At 40.6% G+C, this 23,490-nt stretch overlaps 1 protein-coding gene across 2 annotated transcripts in view; it reads left to right on the top strand.

The window, feature by feature from the left end:
• SLC10A1 (solute carrier family 10 member 1) overlaps nt 1–23,490 on the top strand; it is a 60,477-nt gene that overhangs the window by 21,682 nt on the left and 15,305 nt on the right. For both annotated transcript variants that reach the window (XM_043984256.1, XM_043984255.1), the window contains exons 2-3: nt 1,555–2,027; nt 17,690–17,900. In XM_043984256.1, coding sequence (XP_043840191.1) covers nt 1,651–2,027; nt 17,690–17,900 — 588 coding nt within the window. In that variant the 5' untranslated portion in view covers nt 1,555–1,650. The remainder of the gene's footprint in view (nt 1–1,554; nt 2,028–17,689; nt 17,901–23,490) is intronic.

Below are 23,490 nucleotides of genomic sequence, written 5' to 3'. Positions count from 1 at the left end.
GTGAGATGAGCAGAACCAGAAGAACATTATACACAATATCATCAACATTATGTGTTGATCAACTGTGATAGACTGGATTCTTCTCACCAATACAATGGTACAAGAAAGTTCCAAGGGACTCATGATGGAAAAGGCTCTCCAAATCTAGAAAAAAAAAAAAAAAAGAACTGTGGAATATGGATGCTGATTGAACCATACTATTTCTTTTGGTTTTGGTTTTTCTATTTTGAGGTTTTTCCTTATTGCTCTGATTCTTTTCTTATAGCATGACTGCTTCAGAAATATGTTTAATGTTGTTATGTATGATGGGGCAGCTAAGTGGCACAGTGGATAGAGCACTGGCCCTGGAGTCAGGAGGACCTGAGTTCAAATCCAGCCTCAGACACTTAACACTTACTAGCTGTGTGACCCTGGGCAAGTCACTTAACCCCAATTGCCTCGCCCAAAAAAATGTTGGTGTGTGTGTGTGTGTGTGTGTGTGTGTATGTATGTATAAAATCTATATCGAATTGCCTGCTGTCTAGGGGAGGGGGGGAGGGAGAAAAATTTGAAATTGGAAATCTTATATAAACAAATGCTGAAAACTATCTCTACATGTAACTGGAAAATAATAAAATACTTTTATTTTAAAATAAAGAAAGAAAGAAAGAAGAAGCTAAAAAAATTATTTCATTTGATCCTCATAGGCCCCACAGGTAGGTTCTATTATTATCCCCATTTTATAGATGAGGCTACTGAGGCAAACAGGTTAAGTAACTTCTTCAGGTCACATAGCTAGTGTCTGAGGCTGGATTTGAACTCAGGCCTTCCCAACTCTAGACTCAGTGCTTTATCCACTTCACCATATGGCTTCCCTAAACAAGTTTATAGGGCAATTGGGCAGGCTAGGGTGCTCACTGGAGATAAAGAAACCCCAAGAACCATGACCTTATCCTTTCTCAACTTAATACTAACTCTTCCAGGAAGGCATGGCCAGAAAAGTAATGTGGGGCTCACCTACCACACTTTCCAAGAACAAAATCCCCTAGAGAAAGGAGCAGGAACCAACCATAAGCCTAGGCTCATCTCTTCTCAAAGCCAGCACCAGCATCCATTCTTGAAACAGGAGAAAAGATTCTCAGACTCAGGGAGGACTGAACATAGCTGCTCTGAAATCTTGGCAGATCCCCTGAAGAAGCAGAGGAATGAATCAATTGCACTCTTTGCACCAATTCTCTTCACTGAGAACCACTGACTACTTTCTAGAAATGAGGTACAATTCGTTCCTTTTCACTGATGGGTTTTAGAAAGAGGTCTGGGAGATGTAGGTATGGAACATGAACTGAACTACTCCTTGGTGGTCTTTTCCTGTGATATAATTAGTGAAGGCAGGGAAAGAAAGAGGCCAAAATATCTGGAGTTGATAGGGAGATATAGGAAGGTGGGGAATTAGGTGGATGAGAGGAGAGAGGAACGGTACAGATACAGCTCTGTGTTCTCCACAGGACAGCTGCCAAAGAAATCTGCAATTGCATCATTCTTCCTATTTACCCAATGCTGTATTTTGTACTAAAGTTCTAGGAGGCACCATAGACAACCGAGGGGAGAGAAGGTGTGAAAGAGGACAACATCCATATCACTCGAAGGAGTGCCAGAGGAAACTGAAAGAAGATGGAGGCCAAGACTTGGGGCTTGAGTGCCACCAATGCTTCTTCCACCTTCAACTTCACTCTACCACCCGATTTCGGCAAGCGTCCCACTGATCTGGCTCTGAGTATCATCTTAGTTATCATGCTCTTCATTGTCATGACCTCTCTGGGCTGTACTTTGGAGTTCAGCAAGATAAAGGCTCACTTCTGGAAGCCTAAGGGGATTGTCATCGCTTTGGTCTCTCAGTATGGAGTGATGCCACTCACAGCCTTCGCTCTGGGCAAGATTTTCCAGTTGAACAATATTGAGGCCCTAGCCATCTTGATATGTGGCTGCTCCCCAGGTGGGAACCTGTCCAACATCTTCAGTCTGGCGTTAAAGGGAGACATGAACCTGAGGTAAGATAGAGATAGGAGAGAATGAAAGCAGAGCAGCCTGGTATTTAAAGAACCTACAGCAGTAAAGACACCACAATTCCGTGAAAACAAAAAGATTAAAGTTGGGTTTAAGTGTCCTGTGCAAAACTGGGGAGGTCCATCTGGTCAAGGTAGATCACTGGAGTGAGAAGGGAATCAATTGCTCAGTATCAACTGCTAACCCTAGGTAGGAATTAAGGGATATCCCTTGCCTTAAACACTAAGATTATGGGGGAAAGTTCGTCTAGGAATACCCTCTATGACACCAGAGGTAGCTCGAGTGGAGGTCCCAAGACTGCCCTAAGAGGGTACAGATTTGACTCACAGTAGGCTTGAGAAATCCATGGCTATCATACTATTTCTAGAGTTTTCTGTCCTAGATCAAGAGATTTGAGAGACAGACTGGTATTAGCTTCCTTTTGACCCCATAAGTTTCAAACCAATCTAGGGATATCATAGAAGATTCTCTCTTTTTTTTTTCCTTCAGGGCAATGAGGGTTAAGTGACTTGGCCAGAGTCACACAGCTAGTAAGTGTCAAGTGTCTGAGGCTGGATTTGAACTCAGGTCCTCCTGAATCCAAGGCCAGTGCTTTATCCACTGTTCCACCTAGCTGCCCTCGAAGATTCTTTTTAATAGAACTGAAAATTACCCAGAGATGAACACCCAACTCTTCTCCACCCTGCCCCCCCCACACACATGCAGAGCAACTCAGTCATCAGAGATTTTTTGAATTAGCCTGTCCAAGAATTAGGATGCTTCAGAAGCAACTATAAACATACAACCCAAGGAAGTTCAGCAGGAGCCCATTATTAAGGTTCCTCAGTTTTTCCTGTAGGTCTAACAAGTCCCAGTGGTCTAATCCTGCTCCTCTCAGTTCCATTCCTGAGGGTATTAAGGTTAAGTACTAAATAGTCTGAAAGGTAAGGATTGCTTCTTACTTTTTCTGTATCCCTCACAGTTCCTAGCACAGTTCTCAGCACTTTTTGGGTTCTTGATTTCTTGGTCAATTCAGCACCAGATTATCCCAATTAGACTCAGCTCTCTCTTGTTTTCAAAGATCTCCAGTGAAAAATGTTCCACCCCAAATTAATGGCCCATTCTATTTCCGACCAGTTTTGTTTCTTATCTAACCCAAATCTCCCATGATTAAATAATTTCTTCTTGTTCCAGGTGACATTATCCAATATTAGGTCCAGCAGTGGAATTAGTACTTAATCCTTGTTTCCTGAGCTGAGACTCATTAAGAAAAACAAAAACAAAATCTAGAAAAAGCTAAAGACCCAAAGCTGATTTTAAACTAATGAAAGAAACCTAAGGGATTGAATAAGGAGAAGCTCAAAGCTCTCTGCTTATATTAAAAAACACTTTCTGGGGCAAAGGAGAAGATAGGTGACTTGTATACCTTCCCTAGCAAACTCTTTCATAGTTTTAACAACTATCACCCTGTCAGAAGTTCTTGGCTTTATCTTACCTTAAACCTTCCTGTTTCCTCTTCAGTTTTACCACTTGCCTCAGTGAACACAATTTCCAGACACCAAGTTATAGAAAACAAAACTTGTTTATACCTTAATAGGGTTATGCAACAGAATCCTTCTATTCAGTGCAAAAAGCAGTTAGTGGTAGAAAGCTAGGGTTGGAGTCAGGAAGACCTGAGTTCAAATCTAGCCTCAGACACTAACTAGCTGTGTGATCCTGGGCAAGTCATTTAACCTTGGGATGCCTCGGTTACTTCATCTGTAAAATAGGGGCAATTATTAGCACCTACTTCACAGGCTTTTAGTAAGGATAAAATAAGATGCTATTTGTGAAACGCTTTCCAATTAGCGATTTTTATTATTATTTCAAGAAGTCTAGGCATGTAGAGGATGTGACCGTTGTGACCCCAGGCTTAACGTTTTGAAATAGAAGGGAAGGAATAACCTATTTCTGCTGTTGCATAGTTGTTTTTAGTTGTGTCCAATTCTTTGTGACCCCATTTGGTGTTTTCTTGGCAAAGATACTGACATGGTTTGCCATTTCCTTCTCCAGCTCATTTTACAGATGAGGAAACTGAGGCAAACAGGATTAAGCAACTTGCCTAAGGTCACACATCTAGTAAGTGTCTGAGGTAGAATTTTGTGTGTGTGTGATGTCTTTTTTTTTTTAAGTGAGGCATTTGGGGTTAAGTGACTTGCCCAGGGTCACACAGCTAGTAAGTGCCAAGTGTCTGAGGCTGGATTTGAACTCAGTTTCTCCTGAATCCAGGGTTGGTGCTTTATCCACCTTGCTGCCCCGAATTTGTTTTTTTTTTTTTAATAGAATTTTATTTTATAAAATACACGTAAAAACAAATTTTAACATCCATTTTTTAAAACTTTGTGTTCCAACTTCTCTTCCTCCCTCCATTCCCACCCCCCACCCACAAGAACTCAAGCAATTCAAAATAAGTTATACATGAGTAGTCATGGAAAAATTCCCCATATTAGCTAGTTGTGAGAGAAAACAGTAAAAAAATCATAAAACTTCAGATTAAGGAATTATCAAAGAGGAAAAGAAAAAAATTTTTTTAAATGTGTTTCCATCTGTTTTCAGTTCTTTCTCTGCAGATGGGCTGCAATCTTCATAAGTCCTTCAGGGTTATATTGGATCATTGCCTTGCTGAAAATAACCACATGCTTCCCAGTAGATCATCCCCCACTATTGCTGTTATTTTGTATACAGTACATTTCACTCTGCTTCAGTTCATGTAGGTCTTTCCAGGTTTTTCTGATAGCATCTTGTTCATCATAACCTGTATATAGTACCTTAAGCCTGACATCGAGTTTTCTTCATAATAGCCCAGCAAAGTAGGTACCATATGTTTTGCCATTATAATCAATCATCATAACTATTTCTCTCCATCCCGCTCCCTTTCCATGACATTTACTCTATCTTCTTTTTACTTATTCCTCCTCAAAAGTGTTTTACTTCTGACTATCCTCTCCCCTGCTCTGCACTCCCTTTTTTCACCCTTCCTTCCTTATTCTCCTCCCCTCCTACTTTCCTGCAGGTTTAAATAGATTACTCCTCCCAATTGGTTATGAATGCTATTCCCTCCATGAGCCCACTCCAATGAGATCAAGGTCCCTGAGCTAATTTCGTGTTCTAAATTTTTCTTCCTCCCTCCCTCCTCAACCCTCCCTATGAGATCAAGCAATTCAATATGTCATATTGTGTAGTGATGCAGAACATCTTCATCTTCCTTGAAAGTGTTTTGCTTTTTACTGCTCTCTCCCCCAATCTGCCCTTTCCTCCTTCCCTTCCTCCCCTCTCCCCTTTTCTCCCTCCCCCCCTCCCCTCAGGGCAAAAATATATTACTATACCTACTTGAGTATGTATGTTAATCCTTCTTTGAACCAATTCTGATGATATTAAGGCTCACTCACTCCCCAACTCCTTCCCCCTCTTCTATTCTCCTCCATAAGCTTTTTTCTTGTTTCCTTCATGTGAACTACCTCTCCCCAGACCATCCCTTTTCCCTCCTCCAGTTTATTCCTCCTATACCTTAACCCTATTTTAATGATGTCATCATGGGTTAGTTAGGTGGCACAGTGGACAAAGGACCAGCCCTGGACCCAGGAGGCCCCAAGTCTAAATCCAGCCCTGATGAATGTAAAATTAATTTACTGCCCTGCTCCTCACCCATCTCTTCCCCTACTCCATAAGCCTTTTCCTGTTTCTTTCAAATAGGATTTCACCTCTGCCCTTCCCCCTCCCCCAGTGAATTCCCTTCACTCCTCAATTTAACCCTAAAGATGTTATCACCTAGCTAAGTGACACAGTGGACAAAGCATCACCCCTGGACCCAGGGGGATGCCAGCTAAAACCTGGCCTCAGACACAAGACAGTGGCCCACTGTACGACCCCAGGTATGTCCCCCAGCTCCGATTTTTTTTTTTAGTGAGGCAATTGGGGTTAAGTGACTTGCCCAGGGTCACACAGCTAGTAAGTGTTAAGTGTCTGAGGCCGGATTTGAACTCAGGTACTCCTGACTCCAGGGCTGGTGCTCTATCCACTGCACCATCTAGCTGCCCCCCCAGCTGCAATTTTTTATGGTTCTCTAGGGTCTTGTATTTGAAAGTCAAATTTGCCATTCAGCTCAGGTCTTTTCATCACAAATATCTGAAAATCTTCTTTTTCATTAAAGTCCCATTTTTTCCACTGAAAGATTATGCTGAGTTTTGCTGGGTAGGTGATTCTTGGTTGTAATCCCATTTCCTTTGCCCTTTGGAATATCATATTCCATGCCCTCCAGTCATTTAATGTAGAAGCTGCTAGATCTTGTGCTATCCTGACTGAGGCTCCACAGTACTTGAATTCTTTCTTTTTGACAGCTTGCAATATTTCCTCCTTGACCTGAGAGCTCTGGAATTTGGCTATAATATTCCTAGGAGTTTTCCTTTTGGGATCTCTTTCTGGAGGTGTTTGGTGGATTCTTTCAATTTCTATTTTAGCTTCTTCTTCTAGAATTTCAGGGAAATTTTCCCTGAGAATATCTTGGAATATGGTGTCTAAGCTCTTTCCTTGATCATGGTTTTCAGGTAGACCAATAATTTTCAAATTATCTCTCCTGGATCTATTTTCCAGGTCAGCAGTTTTTCCCAGAAGATATTTCACATTGCCCTCTATTTTTTCATTCATTTAAATTTGCTTTATTGTGTCTTGGTTTCTCATAAAGTCACTGACTTTCATTTGTTCAATCCTAATTGTTAGGCAATTATTTTCATCAGAGAGCTTTTGTACCTCCCTTTCTATTTGGCCAATTTGACTTTTCAAGCTGTTGACTTTTTTCTCATGTCTTTCCTGCATCACCCTCATTTTTCTTTCCATTTTTTCCTCTACCTCTCTAACTTTATCTTCAAAGTCCTTTTTGAGTACCTCCATGGCCTGAGTGCAATTCATATTTTTCTTGAAAGCTTTAGATATAGGGGCCCTGATGTTGACATCTTCCTCTGAGGGTGCCCCTCGGTCTTCCTTGTTACTGAAGAAACTTTCTATGGTCTTCAACCTTTCTCTGTCTGCTCATCTTGCCTTTCTTTTACTTGACTTTTAGCTCCTTAAAGTGGGGCACTGTTTCCAGGCTGCAGTATCCCAAGCTTAAGAAGTCCCAGGTGGTATGATTTAAGGAGAATCAGGTTCTTCCCTTGCCTGGCCTGTTTCCTGGTCCTAGATGACCCCAGACCAACTTGCTAATCAACCAGCTTTGTGTGTTGTGGTTGTTAGCTCTGATGAGCCTGTGCCCCTCCCCCACCTGGGCCACTTCTACTTGAGCCTACCTCCTGGTTCTCAGCAGGGGTGTAAAATCCAAGTTCTGCCTTAGCACCAGCATAGACCCCTGTAGTCTCCCCCCTGCCCAGGGCTCAGCCCACTCACCAGACTGTGAGCTTAGTTTCAGATGACACTGGTGCTTCAGCTGATTCAGTGGCTCTGGGGGTCTCCTTCTCTGGTGAGGCCTTCCTGGAATTGGATCTATGTCAGGGTGACTGTGGGGTTGGGCTCCACTCCTGTCTCAGCACAGCATCTCCCTCCTTCTGACCTTCCAAGCCATTTTTGGTTAGAAGATGATTTCAGCACATTCTTCTGTGAGTTTTGCTGCTCTGGGCATTTTCCTGTGGTGTTATTTGGATGTTTTTTGGAGCAATCATCCCCAATTTTCAAGAAATAAAAATTAAGGCCCAGAGGGGGCAGCTTGGTGGCTCAGTGGATAAAGCACCGGCCCTGAAGTCAGGAGTACCTGGGTTCGGATCCGGCCTCAGACACTTAACACTTACTAGCTGTGTGACCCTGGGCAAGTCACTTGACCCCAATTGCCTCACTTTAAAACAAACAAACAAAATTAAGGCCCAGAGAAGGGGAGTAAATTGCCCAAGATGGATCACATAGTAAGGTTGTAACCAAGCCAAAAATGGATCTCAAGTCTCCATAGTTTTTGAAGTAATTTTTTTTGGGGGGGTCTCCATAGTTCTTTTTCCCATGGCTGTGGTAACTCTCATACTCAATGTTTCCATTGCTGCATCCAGAATCAGACATAGATACACAAGAAAGAAAGGGAAATAAATTTCCAAAGTAAACATGAACAGGGGCAGCTAGGTGGTGCAGTGGATAGAGCACCAGCCTTGGACTCAGGAGGACCTGAGTTCAAATCCAGCCTCAGACACTTAACACTTACTAGCTGTGTGACCCTGGGCAAGTCACTTGACCCCAATTGCCTCACTTAAAAAAACAAACAAAAAAAACCCCAACCAACCAACAGAATCAGACATAGATACACAAGAAAGAAAGGGAAATAAATTTCCAAAGTAAACATGAACAGGGGCAGCTAGGTGGCACAGTGGATAGAGCACCAGCCTTGGACTCAGGAGGACCTGAGTTCAAATCCAGCCTCAGACACTTAACACTTACTAGCTGTGTGACCCTGGGCAAGTCACTTGACCCCAATTGCCTCACTTAAAACAAACAAACAAACAAAAAAAACCCCAACTAACCAACAGAATCAGACATAGATACACAAGAAAGAAAGGGAAATAAATTTCCAAAGTAAACATGAACAGGGGCAGCTAGGTGGCACAGTGGATAGAGCATCAGCCTTGGAGTCAGGAAGACCTGAGTTCAAATGCAGCCTCAGACACTTGACAGGTACTAGCTGTGTGACCCTGGGTAAGTCACTTAACCCCAATTGCCTCACCCCCCAAAAATAAACCAAAAAAAAAAACCCAAAATAAACATGAACCTCCCACCAACAAACAAACATGCATTATTTTTTGTAAAGATTGAGTCTGATAGTCTTAGGCTATCAGTTCAGAATTGAGCAATTCTATAAATAAAGCTCTGTATCTAAACTCTTCTGGGGGCAGTTAGGTGGCACAGTGGATAGAGCACTGGCCCTGGAGTCAGGAGGACCTGAATTCAAATCTGGCCTCAGAAACTTGACACTTACTAGCTGTGTGACATTGGGCAAGTCACTTAACCCCAATTGCCTCACCAGAAAGAAACCAAACCATTAAGTTAAACTGGTCTGACCTGAGGAGTCCTTAGAATTCACTTGTCATGAAAGTCAACAAAGGAAGATAAGTTCTCATGAAGCATGCCAGAAAATCCAAATCAGAGACTTTATGGGACTATAGCATTGAAAGTCATTTTTACTAACCTGACAGAAGCAGGCATCCCCTGCATTGCGGATCCCTAACAGGTGTAAGCTTTTAGCTACTTCACCAATCTGTAAACTCCTGGCTGGTTGGACATCTGTAAGCTCCTAGCTGGAGCTTCCAGTCTGTAAGGGGGCATTTAAAAGATCCCCCAGGGGCAGCTAGGTGGTGCAATGGATAAAGCACTGGCCCTGGATTCAGGAGGACCTGAGTTCAAATCCGACCTCAAACCACTTGACACTTACTAGCTGTGTGACCCTGGGCAAGTCACTTAACCCTCATTGCCCTGCCAAAAAAAAAAAAAAAAGATTCCCCAGGTTCATTAAGCTCCATGTGGGCCAATCTGTAAGGGCCTGCCCCCTCCCCAACTGCTTCTCCCTGACTAACAAGAAACAAGATTAAAAGCCTCCTTTCAATAAAAGCAAAAAACAGGGTTTATTGATAAGAATCAACTTAGAAATAAGGATAAAGAAAAGTAGGACATACGACCTGTAAACTCCACCCACCAGACTCTCTAAATACCCTGCTTGTCTCTAACCTGCCACCTTGAACTCTCAGTTGCCCTGAGGCTTTCTAATTTTAGCTGAAGATGGGGGTCCCCAAATCAATTCTTACACAGGTGATCATTAAGCTTCTTATTGAGCACCTACAATGTTCATTCTTTCACCAGCTAGCTTAGTACATCTCTTACTGTTAGTAAATTCTTTATATAGAACTCAAATCTACCATCCACCCATTGGTTGTAGCCTAGTCCTGCCTTTTGGAACACCACACTTCTACTAGATGATGTGATGATTAAAAAGTTTGAGATATATAGTTTCTGGGTAATTTAATTATTTTATTAATAAAGCCAGCAGGTTATTTATAAAAGGATGGTCATTTGACCATCTCTCTTAGACAGAAGACCTATAATGGTGGTAAGGTCACAATTTATATGCCCTTCAAAGAGGAGGTGTTTCTGAGGGATGCCTACTCATCTCTGATTGGTTAATCAAATGGGAGGTGGGCTACCTTGGGTTGCCTGACTTAGGTCACTCAAGTCTTGGTCAAAGAGACTTCAGTTTCCATATCACCTGTCTTGATAATAGGGAGAATAAACATTTCCCCAGACCTATCTGAGCAAACACAATGAGCAAGAATACACCCATTAGCCTAAACTTAGAATTTCTTAGAATTTCTGTCTGATTAGATTTTGGCTTGGGTAAATATCCAACAGAAATTTCCCACACTGGTTAATTTTTGGATGAGGAAGTAGAAAAGGGGAAAAACCTTGGTCTTAATTAGTTTCTAAATATAAGAGAAATATTTATTTCTCGCAATGACAACCTTTCAAACATTTAAGCACAAATTAATCTTTTCTTCAAGATAAACACTCTCAGTGCCTTCAACCTTTGATCATATATTATTTCTAGGACCTCCCCCAACCATCTTAACAATAGCTAACATTTCTAGTTTGCAAAGTGTTTTACATACATTATCTTATTTGATCCTCATAACAAGTCTATAAGGAAAGTACTATTATTCTCATTTTACAGATAAGGAAACAGACTCAGAAATATTAAATGACTTGTTCATCACACTGCCAGTTAAGTGTCAGAGGCAAGATCTGAATCCAGATCTCTTCTGACTTGGAATCTACCATGCCATCCCATTATGTCACACTGCCAGTCATGAAGCAGGGACAGAGCTCCCCATGAGGTCTTATGACTTTACAATTTGAAGTCTTTATTGAGTCTAGCATTGTATGTGGTGTGTGGGATATTAGGGAATAAGAGGACAATATATGATCCATGATTTCAAGGGGTGTATCAACTACTGAGTAGATTCCAAAAATAGGTGAAACAGCATCATTAACTTCTAAATCATCAGGTTATTCATGATACTGTAGATATAATGGAAATTCTTTTTCTCATTTGTATAGCTGTTGAAGAAAAAATATAAATGTTGTACTCTGTATTTTAGGCATACATTTATTATAAATAATTTTGAATATTAATCTAATATTTAAGCATTTCTAGCCTAGAAAGATTTCCAAAATGTTATAGTCCCTTCATGTTCTTCAACATTATTCTACCACTATATGTTTTGAGTTTACTTTTACAGAAATCTATAGGAAGAAAAATCTCTTATGTAAAAAATACAGTTTTAGGTGGTGGTCATTGTCATTCATGTCCAACTTTTCATAACCTCATTTGGGGTTTTCTTGGCAGAGATACTGGAGTGGTTTGCCATTTCTTTCTCCAGCTCATTTTACAGATGAGGAAACCGAGGCAAACAGGGTTAAGTGACTTGCTCAGGGTCACACAGCTAGTAAGTGTCTGGGGCTAGATTTGAACTCAGAGACAATCCTTTTTTTTTTTTTTTTGGTGAGGCAATTGGGATTAAGTGACTTGCCCAGGGTCACACAGCCAGTGTCAAGTGTCTGAGGCTGGATTTGAACTCAGGTCCTTCTGAATCCAGGGCCGGTGCTTTATCCACTGTGCCACCTAGCTGCCCCTAGATTTGAACTCAGGAAGATGAGTCTTCCTGACTCCAGTCCTGGCATTCTATCTACTTCGCAACCCAGCTGCCCCCATAGTTTTGGGTTATCATTGCAGAATAGTTGAATAACAAAATTACCACCCCATTTTTTTCTGGAACACTCCCCTCAAAGATTCAAAGGGACCCTTCACAAAACTCAATATCAAGAATCTCTTCTGAGTAACAGAAGGGGATATTTCCCTTTCAGTGAAACTATGGACTCTTCTTTTGGATGAGCAGTAGGTCAATTGGTTTGGGGTTGGAGAAGGCAAATTTGTGCAAATTTCAGTTTCTACCTTCAATCCATTTCCTTAAGAAAGACCTTTTTGTCTACAAAAAGTCATCTACCTTTCCAAGGAGGGAGGAAGTTTGAAAATGGCTTTTTGATCAGAGAAAATATTTTTTAATGTTTCAGTTTTACAAAGTAGCTCCAGGGCAACTGGAGAGGTCCAGCATGACCTGAATCCCAGCAGCACTTAACACTGGAGGGAGCATCTCTGAGCCTAGTGGCAGGAGATTAGCTCAGAGCAACCACAAAGTCTTATGGTGGGACTCCAGAACCCAGAATCAAGGAAAGGTCTCAGCCAGAGCTTAATGTAGTGAGTGAACTTGTGAACCCAGTGAGAAGGAGGTCCTATGCAGAGTTTAATACCACAGTAACTCCCAAGCTCAGTAGCAATGGGGAAGGACCCTAAGTTGAACCTAACACAGAGGTTGTCATCCCAAGAGCACAGTGGTAAAAGGAAGGTCTTAGAAAAAGTCCAGGTTGGGAGCAACTCCTCAGTCTAGCAGCTGTCACTATGAAGAAGAGGAAGACTTAGAATATAATATCCCCAAAGGAAAAAGATAATATCTTGAAGGCACATAGAGAAAAGTAAGTATAACAGTATGTTGTTGTGTTTTTCTTTCTGTTTTGATAGACTCAGGAAAAAGAAAAAAATGGCAGGCTATTTCATTTATGAATCATGAATGTCAGACAAATTCTTTTATTATCTTCTTCATATTCATAAAAAGTGAGTGGGAGCAAAAGGGAATTTTTAAAAAGGGGGAAAAAAGGAAGAGAAATGGAAGGAAATACCTAATTAACAATTATGACTGAATACAAAAGAGACAACATTCTGGAGTGTTTTCAGTTTAGGGTTTCTTATAGGAGGTAATTGGCAGACATCATCCTCTGATTCTAACAGATCTGGACAGTTTTATGATTTCTTCAAATATTGTGTCCAAGGGGCAGCTAGGTGGCATAGTGGATAGAGCTCCGGCCCTAGAATCAGGAGGACCTGAGTTCAAATCTGGACTCAGACACTTGACACTTACTAGCTGTGTGACCTTGGGCAAGTCACTTAACTCCAATTGACTCACCAAAAACAAGAAATATTGTATCCAAGTTTTTTGTGTGCTAATGGCTTTCAGTGAATCTTATAATTCTTAAATTATCTTTCCTTGACCTGGAAAATGTGTTAATTGTTTTTGATAGTAGATACCTCTTATTTTCTCCCCCCCTCCATTTTTTGACTTTGTACTAGTAGTTTTGGTTCTCCCATGGAATAATTGAGGTGTTTGCTCCATTCCATTTTTGAAAGAATCCATTATTTGAGTAAGATTTTTCTACCTTCTGTTCTTTTTTTTTTTTCAGGGCAGTTGGGGTTAAGTGACTTGCCCAGGGTCACACAGCTAGTAAGTGATAAGTGTCTGAGGCCAGATTTGAACTCAGGTCCTCCTGAATCCAGGGCTGGTGTTCTATCCACTATGCTGCCTAGCTGCCCTGCTATCTGCTGTTCTAAGCTATTTATTCTCCCTTAAATTTTTTCTTCCAGAACTCTACTTTCTTCATTCCTTCCAGCCATTCTTGGAGTTCTTGTATAATCAAGCCACTTTTTTTCTCATAGTTGTTGTGGAATTAATCTCTTATTTGGGGTTTCTTTCTTGGGATTCTCTTCACCCAAAATATTTCTTCATGGTTTTTAGTGTTTTTGTCTATTAACACAGATTTTCGGGGCAGCTAGGTGGCGCAGTGGATAAAGCACCAGTCCTGGATTCAGGAGTACCTGAGTTCAAATCCGGCCTCAGACACTTGACACTTACTAGCTGTGTGACCCTGGGGAAGTCACTTAACCCCCATTGCCCCACAAAAACAAAAACACAGATTTTCAGCCTGTTCCTGGATATGGATGTTATAGTTGGGACAGTCCTCTTTGGAAGTCTTGGATGGGTTGGGTTTGTCATGTTTGGTTCTATGCCCTATATAGTTGATATGCCACTACTGATACTGATTTAGGTGAGGTGGCTGGTATTAGGCTCCATCCTCAGCCTCAATGCTTGCCTTCTATCTTACAGTCTCCTGGTGGTACACTGTGAATTATGACCTTAGCTAGTCATTGTCTTCTCCTTGCACAATTCCCACTCTAGATTTGTTTCTAACCCTTGCTATGTACTTCACAGGTCCCAGGGAGATGTTGGAGATCACACTGTTCTCAGGCCTTCTGTACTGTTCCTCTGTTCCTGGCCCCATACTGCTCATTTGGCTCTATGTACTACTGGGGCTCCTGGTGCTTGGTGGAGTCCACAGCTGGGCCCTGTCTCCCTGCTCAGTGACTTATGGGTACTGGTTCTATCCTGAAGGTCCACCTGTGACAGCTTGGGTGGTCTTTCCAGACACAGCTCTTTTCCCTATCTTTGCTAGTTTCTGTTTGTTAGGATTATACGATTACATAAAGACATGTTTTGTCTATGTGTAGAATAGATGGCTATCTGGTCTTAGATCTGTCTTACTCTCTTTCTAAGAAAGACTGCAACTTTTATCTTTGCAGAGGGTAGGCTTTGCCAGCACCATTAGCAGCCTCTTGGAAAGAGACGGGTAGGATCCTGGACTACCATGGTTTGATGATCTCTCCTTTCCTATCTCCATAAGTGGTATCAGGCTATAATTTTATCTATCTACCATCTACCATACATCTCTCTCTCACACACACACACACACACACACACACACACACACACACACACACACACACACACACACACACGGTCTATGGGGTGTTAAGGGAAGAGTAGCACCTATGTGACCCTAGGCAAGTCACTTAACCCCAATTGCCTCACAGAGAGAGAGAGAGAGAGAGAGAGAGAACAGAATAGATGGATCACTTCATAATTCCACCAACAATGCATTAGTGTCCCAGTTTTCCCATATTCCCCTCCAACATTTATCATTTTTAATTTTTGTCATATGAAACCAATTTGAGAGGTATGAGGTGGTACCTCAGAGTTGTTTTAATTTGCATTTCTCTATTCAATAGTGACTTAGAGCATTTCTCCAAATGACTATAGATAGCTTAGATTTCTTCATCTGAAACCTCCCTGTTCATATTCTTTGACCATTTCTCAATTGAGGAATGATTTATATTTTTGTAAATTTAACTCAGTTCTCTCTATATTTGAGAAATTAGGCTTTTATCAGAGATGTTTGCTATAAAAAATTCCTCCCAATTTTCTGCTTTCCTTTTAATTTTAGTTGCATTGGTTCTGTTTATGCAAAAACATTTAAATTTTATATTATCAAAATTATCTATTTTATGTTTTGTAATGCTTTCTATATTTTGTTTGTTCCTAAATTCTTCCTTTATCATAGATCTGATGGATAAAACTATTCCATGCTCTCCTAATTTGCTTATAGTATTTGCTTATAGTATAAAGGGTGATAGTGCTTTATGTGTAAATCATGAATCCATTTTGACTTTATCTTGGTATAGATGAGATGTTATAGATGTATAGGTGAGATGTTGGTCTATACCTAGTTTCTGCCATACTATTTTCCTGTTTTCTCAGCAGTTTTTGTCAAATAGTGAATTCTTATCCCAGAAGCTAGAGTCTTTGGATCTATCAAACAATAGATTATTATAGTCATTTACTACCGTCTTGTCTACCTAATCTATTCCACTGATCCCCCACTCATTCTTAGTCAGTACCAGATTGGGTTTTTTTGTTGTTTTTTTTCTCCTTTTTTTTAATTTAATTTTTTTTTTGCAGGGCAATGAGGGTTAAATGACTTGCCCAGGGTCACACAGCTAGTAAGTAAGTGTTCAAGGCCAGGTTTGAACTCAGGTTCTCCTGAATCCAGGGCTGGTGCTTTATCCACTGCTCCACCTAGCTGCCCCCAGTACCAGATTGTTTTAATAATTACTGCTTTATAATACACTTTTACATCTGGTACAGCTAGACCACCTGTTTTTACATTTTTCTTCATTGATTCCCTTGACATCCTTGACCTTTTGTTCTTCTAGATGACTTTTGTCATTATTTTCTCTAACTCTGTAAAATGATTTTTGGTAGTTTGATTGGTATGGCACTGAATAAATAGACTGATTTAGGTAGAATTGTAATTTTTATTATATTGGCTTGGCCTACCTGTGGGCAATTTACATTTTCCAGTTGTTTAGATCTGAGTTTATTTGTGTGAAAAGTATTTTGTAACTCTGTTCATAGAGATCCTAGGTTTGCCTTGGCAGGTAGACTCCCAATTATTTTATGTTGTCTACAGTTATTTTATTTTATTTTATATTTGGGTGGGGCAATGAGGGTTAAATGACTTGCCCAGGGTCACACAGCTAGTAAGTGCCAAGTGTCTGAGGCCGAATTTGAATACAGGTCCTCCTGAATCCAGGGTCCGTGCTTTATCCACTGCACCACATAGCTGCCCCTACAGTTATTTTAAATGGAATTTCTCTTTCTTCCTCTTCCTGTTGGACTTTGTTGGTTAATATATAGAAATGTTGATAATTTGGATGGGTTTATTTTATATCCTACAACTTTTCTAAAGTTGTTAATTATTTCCACTAGTTTTTCAGTTGATTCTTTGGGATTCTCTAAGTATACCATCATATCATCAGCAGAGTGATAGTTTTATTTCCTCATTGCCTATTCTAATTCCTTCAATTTCTTTTTCTTCTCTTATTGCAATAGCTAACATTTCTAGTACAGTATTAAATAATAGAGGTGATAATGGGCATCCTTGCTTCATCCCTGATTCTATTGGGAATGCTTCTAATTTATCCCCATTGCAGATAATGCTTGCTGATGATTTTAGATAAATATTACTTATCATCTTAAGGTAAACACCATTTATTCCTATGCTCTCTAAGTGTTTTTTATAGGAATGAGTGTTGTATTTTGCCAAAGGCCTTTTCTGCACCTATTAAGATAATCAAGGGGGCAACTAGGTGGTGAAGTGGATAAAGCACCGGCCCTGGATTCAGGAGGACCTGAGTCCAAATCCGGCCTCAGACACTTGACACTTACTAGCTGTGTGACCCTGGGCAAGTCACTTAACCCTCAATGTCCTAGATATATTAATAAATAAAAATTTTAAATAAATAAAATTAAATTTAAAATCCTATGAAAACAAATGGGTTTTTTTGTTGTTGTTGTTTGTTTGTTTGGTGAGGCAATTGGGGTTAAGTGACTTGCCTAGGGTCACACAGCTAGTAAGTGATAAGTGTCTGAGCCCGGATTTGAACTCAGGTCCTCCTGAATCCAGGGCCGGTGCTCTATCCACCGTGCCACCTAGCTGTCCCACGAAAACAAATGTTGAAAACTATCCTTACATGTAACTAGAAAATAATAAAATACTTTAAAAAAAGAAAGAAAGAAACGTATTCCAGATCACACAGGAGCAGAGATAGGATGCAAATCTGGATCTTCTGACTATTAAACCAGTGCTTTTTGCACTATGGCCCCGGTAACTTCCATAGGTTAGAAACCAGAGCCCCGTCACTCTTTATGTCACTAATGAACTGAACATCCCTGGATTAAAAGATTCTATAAATAACCTTTCTCTCTATAGGTCCTAGATATTACAGGGTTGATGTGCTGCTTGCATTATGTCATAGATTAGAATGGGCAGGAAGTACTCAGACATGCCCCAGGGTCTGATTTCAGTTCTCTTTCTTCTCTCTCTATTCCAGCATTGTGATGACCACCTGTTCCACTTTCTTTGCCTTGGGCCTGATGCCTCTTCTCCTGTTTATCTACTCCAAGGGAATCTATGAAGGGGATCTCAAGACCAAGGTGCCCTATGGGCATATTGCCATCGCACTGGTTTTCATACTTATCCCTTGCACTATAGGGATCATCATCAATTCTAAGAGGCCACAGTATGGACGCTACATTGTTAAGGTAAGAATTCAGGAAGATTATTCAGTTGTCTTCAGTCATATCCAACTCTTTGTGAGCCCATTTTGGAGTTTTCTTGGCTAAGATACTGAAGTAGTTTGCTGTTTCCTTCTCCAGCTCTTTTTATAGATGAGGAAACTGAGGCAGAAAGGGTTAAGTGACTTGCTCAAGGTCACAAAGCTAATAAGAGTCCGAAGTCAGATTTGAATTCAGGAAGATGAGTCTTTTTGACTCCAGACTCAGCATTCTATCCACTGCATCACATGGCTGCCCTTGAGAAAGTAGTGTTGATATATTCAAAGACCATTGAAGTGGAAATCATGACATTAGTTAGCTGTTTGACTTTAGGCAAGGCATTTAACTTTTCTGTGTATCAGTCTCCTCATCTGTCAAATATATAATATTTGTTTAGGACAATAATACCTACAGTATAGTTGGTATGATAAAGTGGGCAATGTTGAGCTTGGAGTCAAGAAAACCTAGTTTCAAATATTACCTTTGACATTTACTAACTGTGTAACTATGGACAAATCTCAACTTCTCTGAGTCTCAGTTTTCTTATTTGTAAAGGACATGTAATGGTATCAATCTGATGTGTCTGATATGGTTGTAGTAAGGCATCTCCTACATGGGTGCCTCCATCTTAGGTGATCTGGGCATTTGTCAGAGTACTATTACACAAGTTTTAAAACACCTTATAGATTAATTTATTATCTACTTCATTGGACTATAAGGGAAATAAATGCACAGTGAGAAGTAAGTGTGAAAGAAAAAAATAATACTAATAATGTACTCTGTGATTTAGGCTCAAATATGCTAGAAACAATTCTATTAATTTAACATCAATCTGTGTCCAAACTTAAAGAAATTCCTAAGTTGCCATAGTCCCCCATGACATCTGACAGAATTCTCTGACCCCAAGATATTCTGAGGTAACATTCATAGGAATCTTGAACAAGGAAATGATGATGATATGCTAAAATACAATAACTTAGCATTCTACGATAGCCTTCACTCAGTTCCTTCCTAGACCACATTCCCTTAAGAGGTCCTTTCTGTGAACATTGTCTTAATCTTGAATTTCAAAAGAGAAGCTACGGTCCCCAGGTGCATCATGGCACCAGTTACTCAAGGTGAGTGTGTAATTTCAAGTGACTGATGGGATTCAAAGCCAAATCTTCTCACTAAAAGTCCACAGATCTTTCTGCTGTACAGTAAAGAGCCTTGTTTTACCTGCATCTGGCTCTTTTACTATTAAGAAATGAATGAATCAACTAATAAGAGTATGCCATGTATCTCTTACATGGTGGTACAATAGAACTCATAGAAAAAGCATTAAAATTATCTGTGACTAGTTTCAAGTAACTTTGTTGAAGGGACAAAACTAATGTAGGTGAAAGAGCTGCTGACAATTCAAGAGATTATTAAAAAGTATAGGACAAGGGGCAGCTAGGTGGCTCAGTGGATAGAGCACTGGCCCTGGATTCAGGAGGATCTGAGTTCAAATCCAGCCTCAGACACTTAACACTTACTAGCTGTGTGACCCTGGGCAAGTCACTTAACCCCAACTGCCTCACTAAAAAAAAAAAAAGAAAGAAAAAGTATAGGATATTAGAAGAAAGTAAAATCAATGAGGGCTGGAATAGACACCAAAGACTCCCAGGACATTAGCTGGACCTGGCAGAGGGGAGATAGGAGTATATTCCAGGCAAGGGGACCACTTATTTACAGAAATGAAGCTTATGAAGCACTATATCTGGCTGCTTCCAGGTAGGCTTTTCTGTGGCCAAACTCAATCACCAACTACTTATTAAATGCCAATTATGTGCTGGGCACTGGGGAATACAGACAAAAATATAATGGTCCCCATCTTTGAGGAGTTTATACTCTATAGGGTGAGAAACATATGCAAATATAAGTAAGTTGAAAATAATTCTAACAGAGTTTGCTAACAGAACTAGCAAGCTAAAGATACATGCACAATTGTTGAGCATCCTTGAAAAATCCTGAAATCAAGATCCTTGAAAAATCGTGAAAGAAGAGAGGGATTTGCCAATGACAGAGCAATGGGTCAAAATTACCAGAGATCAAATAGATCTTTAGTAACATCAGAAGTATATACTTCTATCAAATGAATGGGATATAAGAGGCTTGACTAATAGGAGAGAACTAGTTACTCCCTCTTTCTGGCCCCCACCCTTGTATGAGTTACTATTCTTTGCCAGATCCTCCCTTTGAATGTGACCTGCTTTACCCCTGGAATGGTGTGGTTTTCTTCTTAAAGGTGCGTGGGGGGGGGGGAGGGCAGCTAGGTGGTGCAGTGGATAAAGCACTGGCCCTGGATTCAGGAGGACCTGAGTTCAAATCCAACCTCAACTTAACACTTACTAACTGTGTGACCCTAGGCAAGTCATTTAACCCTCATTCCCCTGAAAAATAAATAAATAGATAAATGCATGAATGAATGAATGAAAAAAAAATAAATGAGCAAACAAATAAATGAATGAATGAATGAGTAAATAAATAAAGGTGCATGGGAAGGACAATGGGAAAAGGAGGTCCCTGAGGTGAAGTCTAACTTTTTCAGCTTGATTGCAGTGTATGTTCCCTCCACATGGAATTCCTGACTAATTTGGTTTGTAGGATAATCTGGATTCACTTCTTCTTTCTTTGTCTAGGGAAAGTTATAAAAATATAAATCCAATTCTCTTTTTTGTTTTGTTTTCCCAAGTTGGAAAGGTTCCAGCAATTAGAAAGAGACTATCTTTCTACAGCAAACATTTATCACAGTTAAAAAATCTCTTTTTTCTTTCCCCTATATATTTTACTACCTGTAGCTCTGTCTCAGCCAGCCAATGAAACATTGATCAGCAATGCAATGGTTAGTCACATTTTTTTGGTCTTAATTTGACTGTAAAACAACAGTGAAAAACAAAACCAAACTCTTACAGATTGGGACAGGCTCATTGAGAGAGAGAAAAAGAGAGAACCAGAACAAAAATGAAACAAAGGTTTTGCTTGTGCCTGAGCCATCCACATCCCCATGCTCAAATCTCTGGTATAGCGGCTTCTCCTCCTCCTCCCTTGTTCTTACAATGTGCAAATTCATGGAGATAGGGAGTGGAAGAAGGATAGTTCAGCTGGACTGAAAAATGCATGAAAAGGAATAGTAAATATAGGTTGTGAAAGGCTTTAAATGTCAAACAGAGTAATTTTAATTTGAACCTAGAGGTAATAGGGAGCCACTAGAGTTAATTGAATAGGGGAGAGACACGATCAGATATGTGCCTTAACGACTATTGATGTGTCAGCTGTATGAAAAATTAATGGAGGGGCAGCTAGGTGCCGCAGTGGATAGAGCACCGGCCCTGGATTCAGGAGGATCTGAGTTCAAATCCGGCCTCCGACACTTAACACTTAGTAGCTGTGTGACCCTGGGCAAGTCACTTAACCCCAATTGCCTCACCAAAAAAACCAAACAAACAAAAAAAATTAATGGAGAGGCAGGGAGACCAATTCAGAGGCTATTACAACAATCCAAGAAAGATGCTATAATCTTCATTTATCACTTATAGCTTAACATGCTTCAGTGAGTCTTGACAGAATTTCTTCTGTATGTTCATTCTTTTGGTCTGGTCTACCTTGCTCAATGTGTCAGCTTGCCAGTTATCCATCTTCTGTCCCATACTACCCCAGTGAAACAACTGATAGGAAGTTTAACTGTGACTGTGATACAAAATTCCCTCCTCTCTGAATCAGCCCAGGATAAATGGGACACAATAAAGCATATTTTTATGGAAATCATTAGGATCTCTAAATTACAATGTGATAGTAACTTTCTGCCTGCTCTGCCATATTCCAGTGAGTTGCCAAAATGATGAACACAAAAGGAAAAAGGAGAGGGACATGTTACATGTTTTCTAGGCCCTTTAGAAAATATGTTGTCCCTTTGGCCACATATATGCTGAAATAAAGAGGAACGGTAATATTGTAGATATAAGGGTTATGTGCCACAGTTCACAAGGAATGCCCCACCAAATGTTACCCTTGCAAAGACTGGACGGGTACTATAATGTTACTTCAACTGGTATATGCAGTGTTGTGTAAACAAACAGGTTAAGGGCAAGATTCTAGCCAAGAGAATTAATGTGCGTATTGAGTCATATTAAGCACCTTCTAATGAGCAGAGATAAGGCTTCCTGAAGAGGGTAAAAGAAAATGATCAGAAGAAGGAAGCCAAAGAAAAAGGCACCTGGGTTCAACTGAAATGTCAGCCTGCTCCACCCAGAGAAGCACTCTTTGTGAGGACCAATGGCAAGGAACCTGAGCTGTTGGAATCAATCCCCTACGAATTCATGGCATAAATGACTAAAAAACATAATAAAAAGATTCTTGGGGGAAAAAAAGTATAGTAAGACAGAGTGCTACATGAGGAGAGGGTTCATGTGTGGCTCAAAGGGAGGCAGAATAGATATTCCTGGTCTCTTCTCCCTAAACCTTCTCCAAGAGAGATTTTCATTTCTGTCCAGAGGAAAGGCAGAAAGCTGGGGCTGGAAGTCACTCTGATCGAGAGAGAGAGAGAGAGAGAGAGAGAGAGAGAGAGAGAGAGAGAGAGAGAGAGAGATTGTTCATCTAGGGGATATAATTGGGTTTGATCTAACTTATTGCTTTCTCATTTGGAGAGGGGAAGGAGGACCTCAATCTCTATATCCAAGGCTTTTCTCCTTCCCCATTTAATACCAGTTCCCAATGAACACACAAAGAATAGCAAACAGGGGCAGCTAGGTGGCAACAGTGGCTAGAGTACCAGCCCTGGACGTCAGGAGGACCTGAGTTCACTATCCGACCTAAGACACTTAACACTTACTAGCTGTGTGACTCTGGGCAAGTCATGTAACCCCAATTGCCTCACCAAAAAAAAAAAAAATAGCAAACAAACTCATTTATCCGAATCATATCAAAACAGAAATCAGGGGGGCAGCTAGATGGCGCAGTGGTTAAAGCATTGGCCCTGGATTCAGGAGGACCTGAGTTCAAATCTGGCCTCAGACACTTGACACTTACTAGCTGTGTGACCCTGGGCAAGTCACTTAACCCCCATTGCCTCACTAAAAAAACAAAACAAAACAAAACAAAAAACAAAACAGAAATCAGGGGAGCAGAGCCAAGATGGAGGAGTATAGGTACAAGTCAGTTGAACACCCAATATTCCCCTCTAAAAAACTTTAAATAATGTCTCAAATTAAATTCTGGAGTGGCAGAGCCAACAAAAGGTCAGGATTAGACATATTTTCAGCCCCAAACAACTTGGGAGATGAGTAGGATATATCTGTGAAGCTGAAGTGGAGGCCAACTGGTAGCACAGCGCAAGCTGTAGCACCATCAGAACTGGGCTTTGAAGGCAGTTGCAACAGTGGCAATAGCAGTTTCAGGAGCTCTCAGCCCAGAGATGACAGGACATCAGACAACTTCACAGGGGACCGTTTTCTGGCATGGGGTGCAGTACCCTTTTGCATTGTCTTTATGCAGTTCTGGGTCACAACTTCAGGGCCAAGGAGAGCATTAGTGATTGTAGCTTCAGAGTATCAGGGAC

The sequence above is a fragment of the Dromiciops gliroides genome, chromosome 2 (genome assembly GCF_019393635.1).
Source record: "Dromiciops gliroides isolate mDroGli1 chromosome 2, mDroGli1.pri, whole genome shotgun sequence".
In the NCBI taxonomy this organism is placed as follows: domain Eukaryota; kingdom Metazoa; phylum Chordata; class Mammalia; order Microbiotheria; family Microbiotheriidae; genus Dromiciops; species Dromiciops gliroides.
This window is presented reverse-complemented; position numbering and strand designations above follow the sequence as displayed.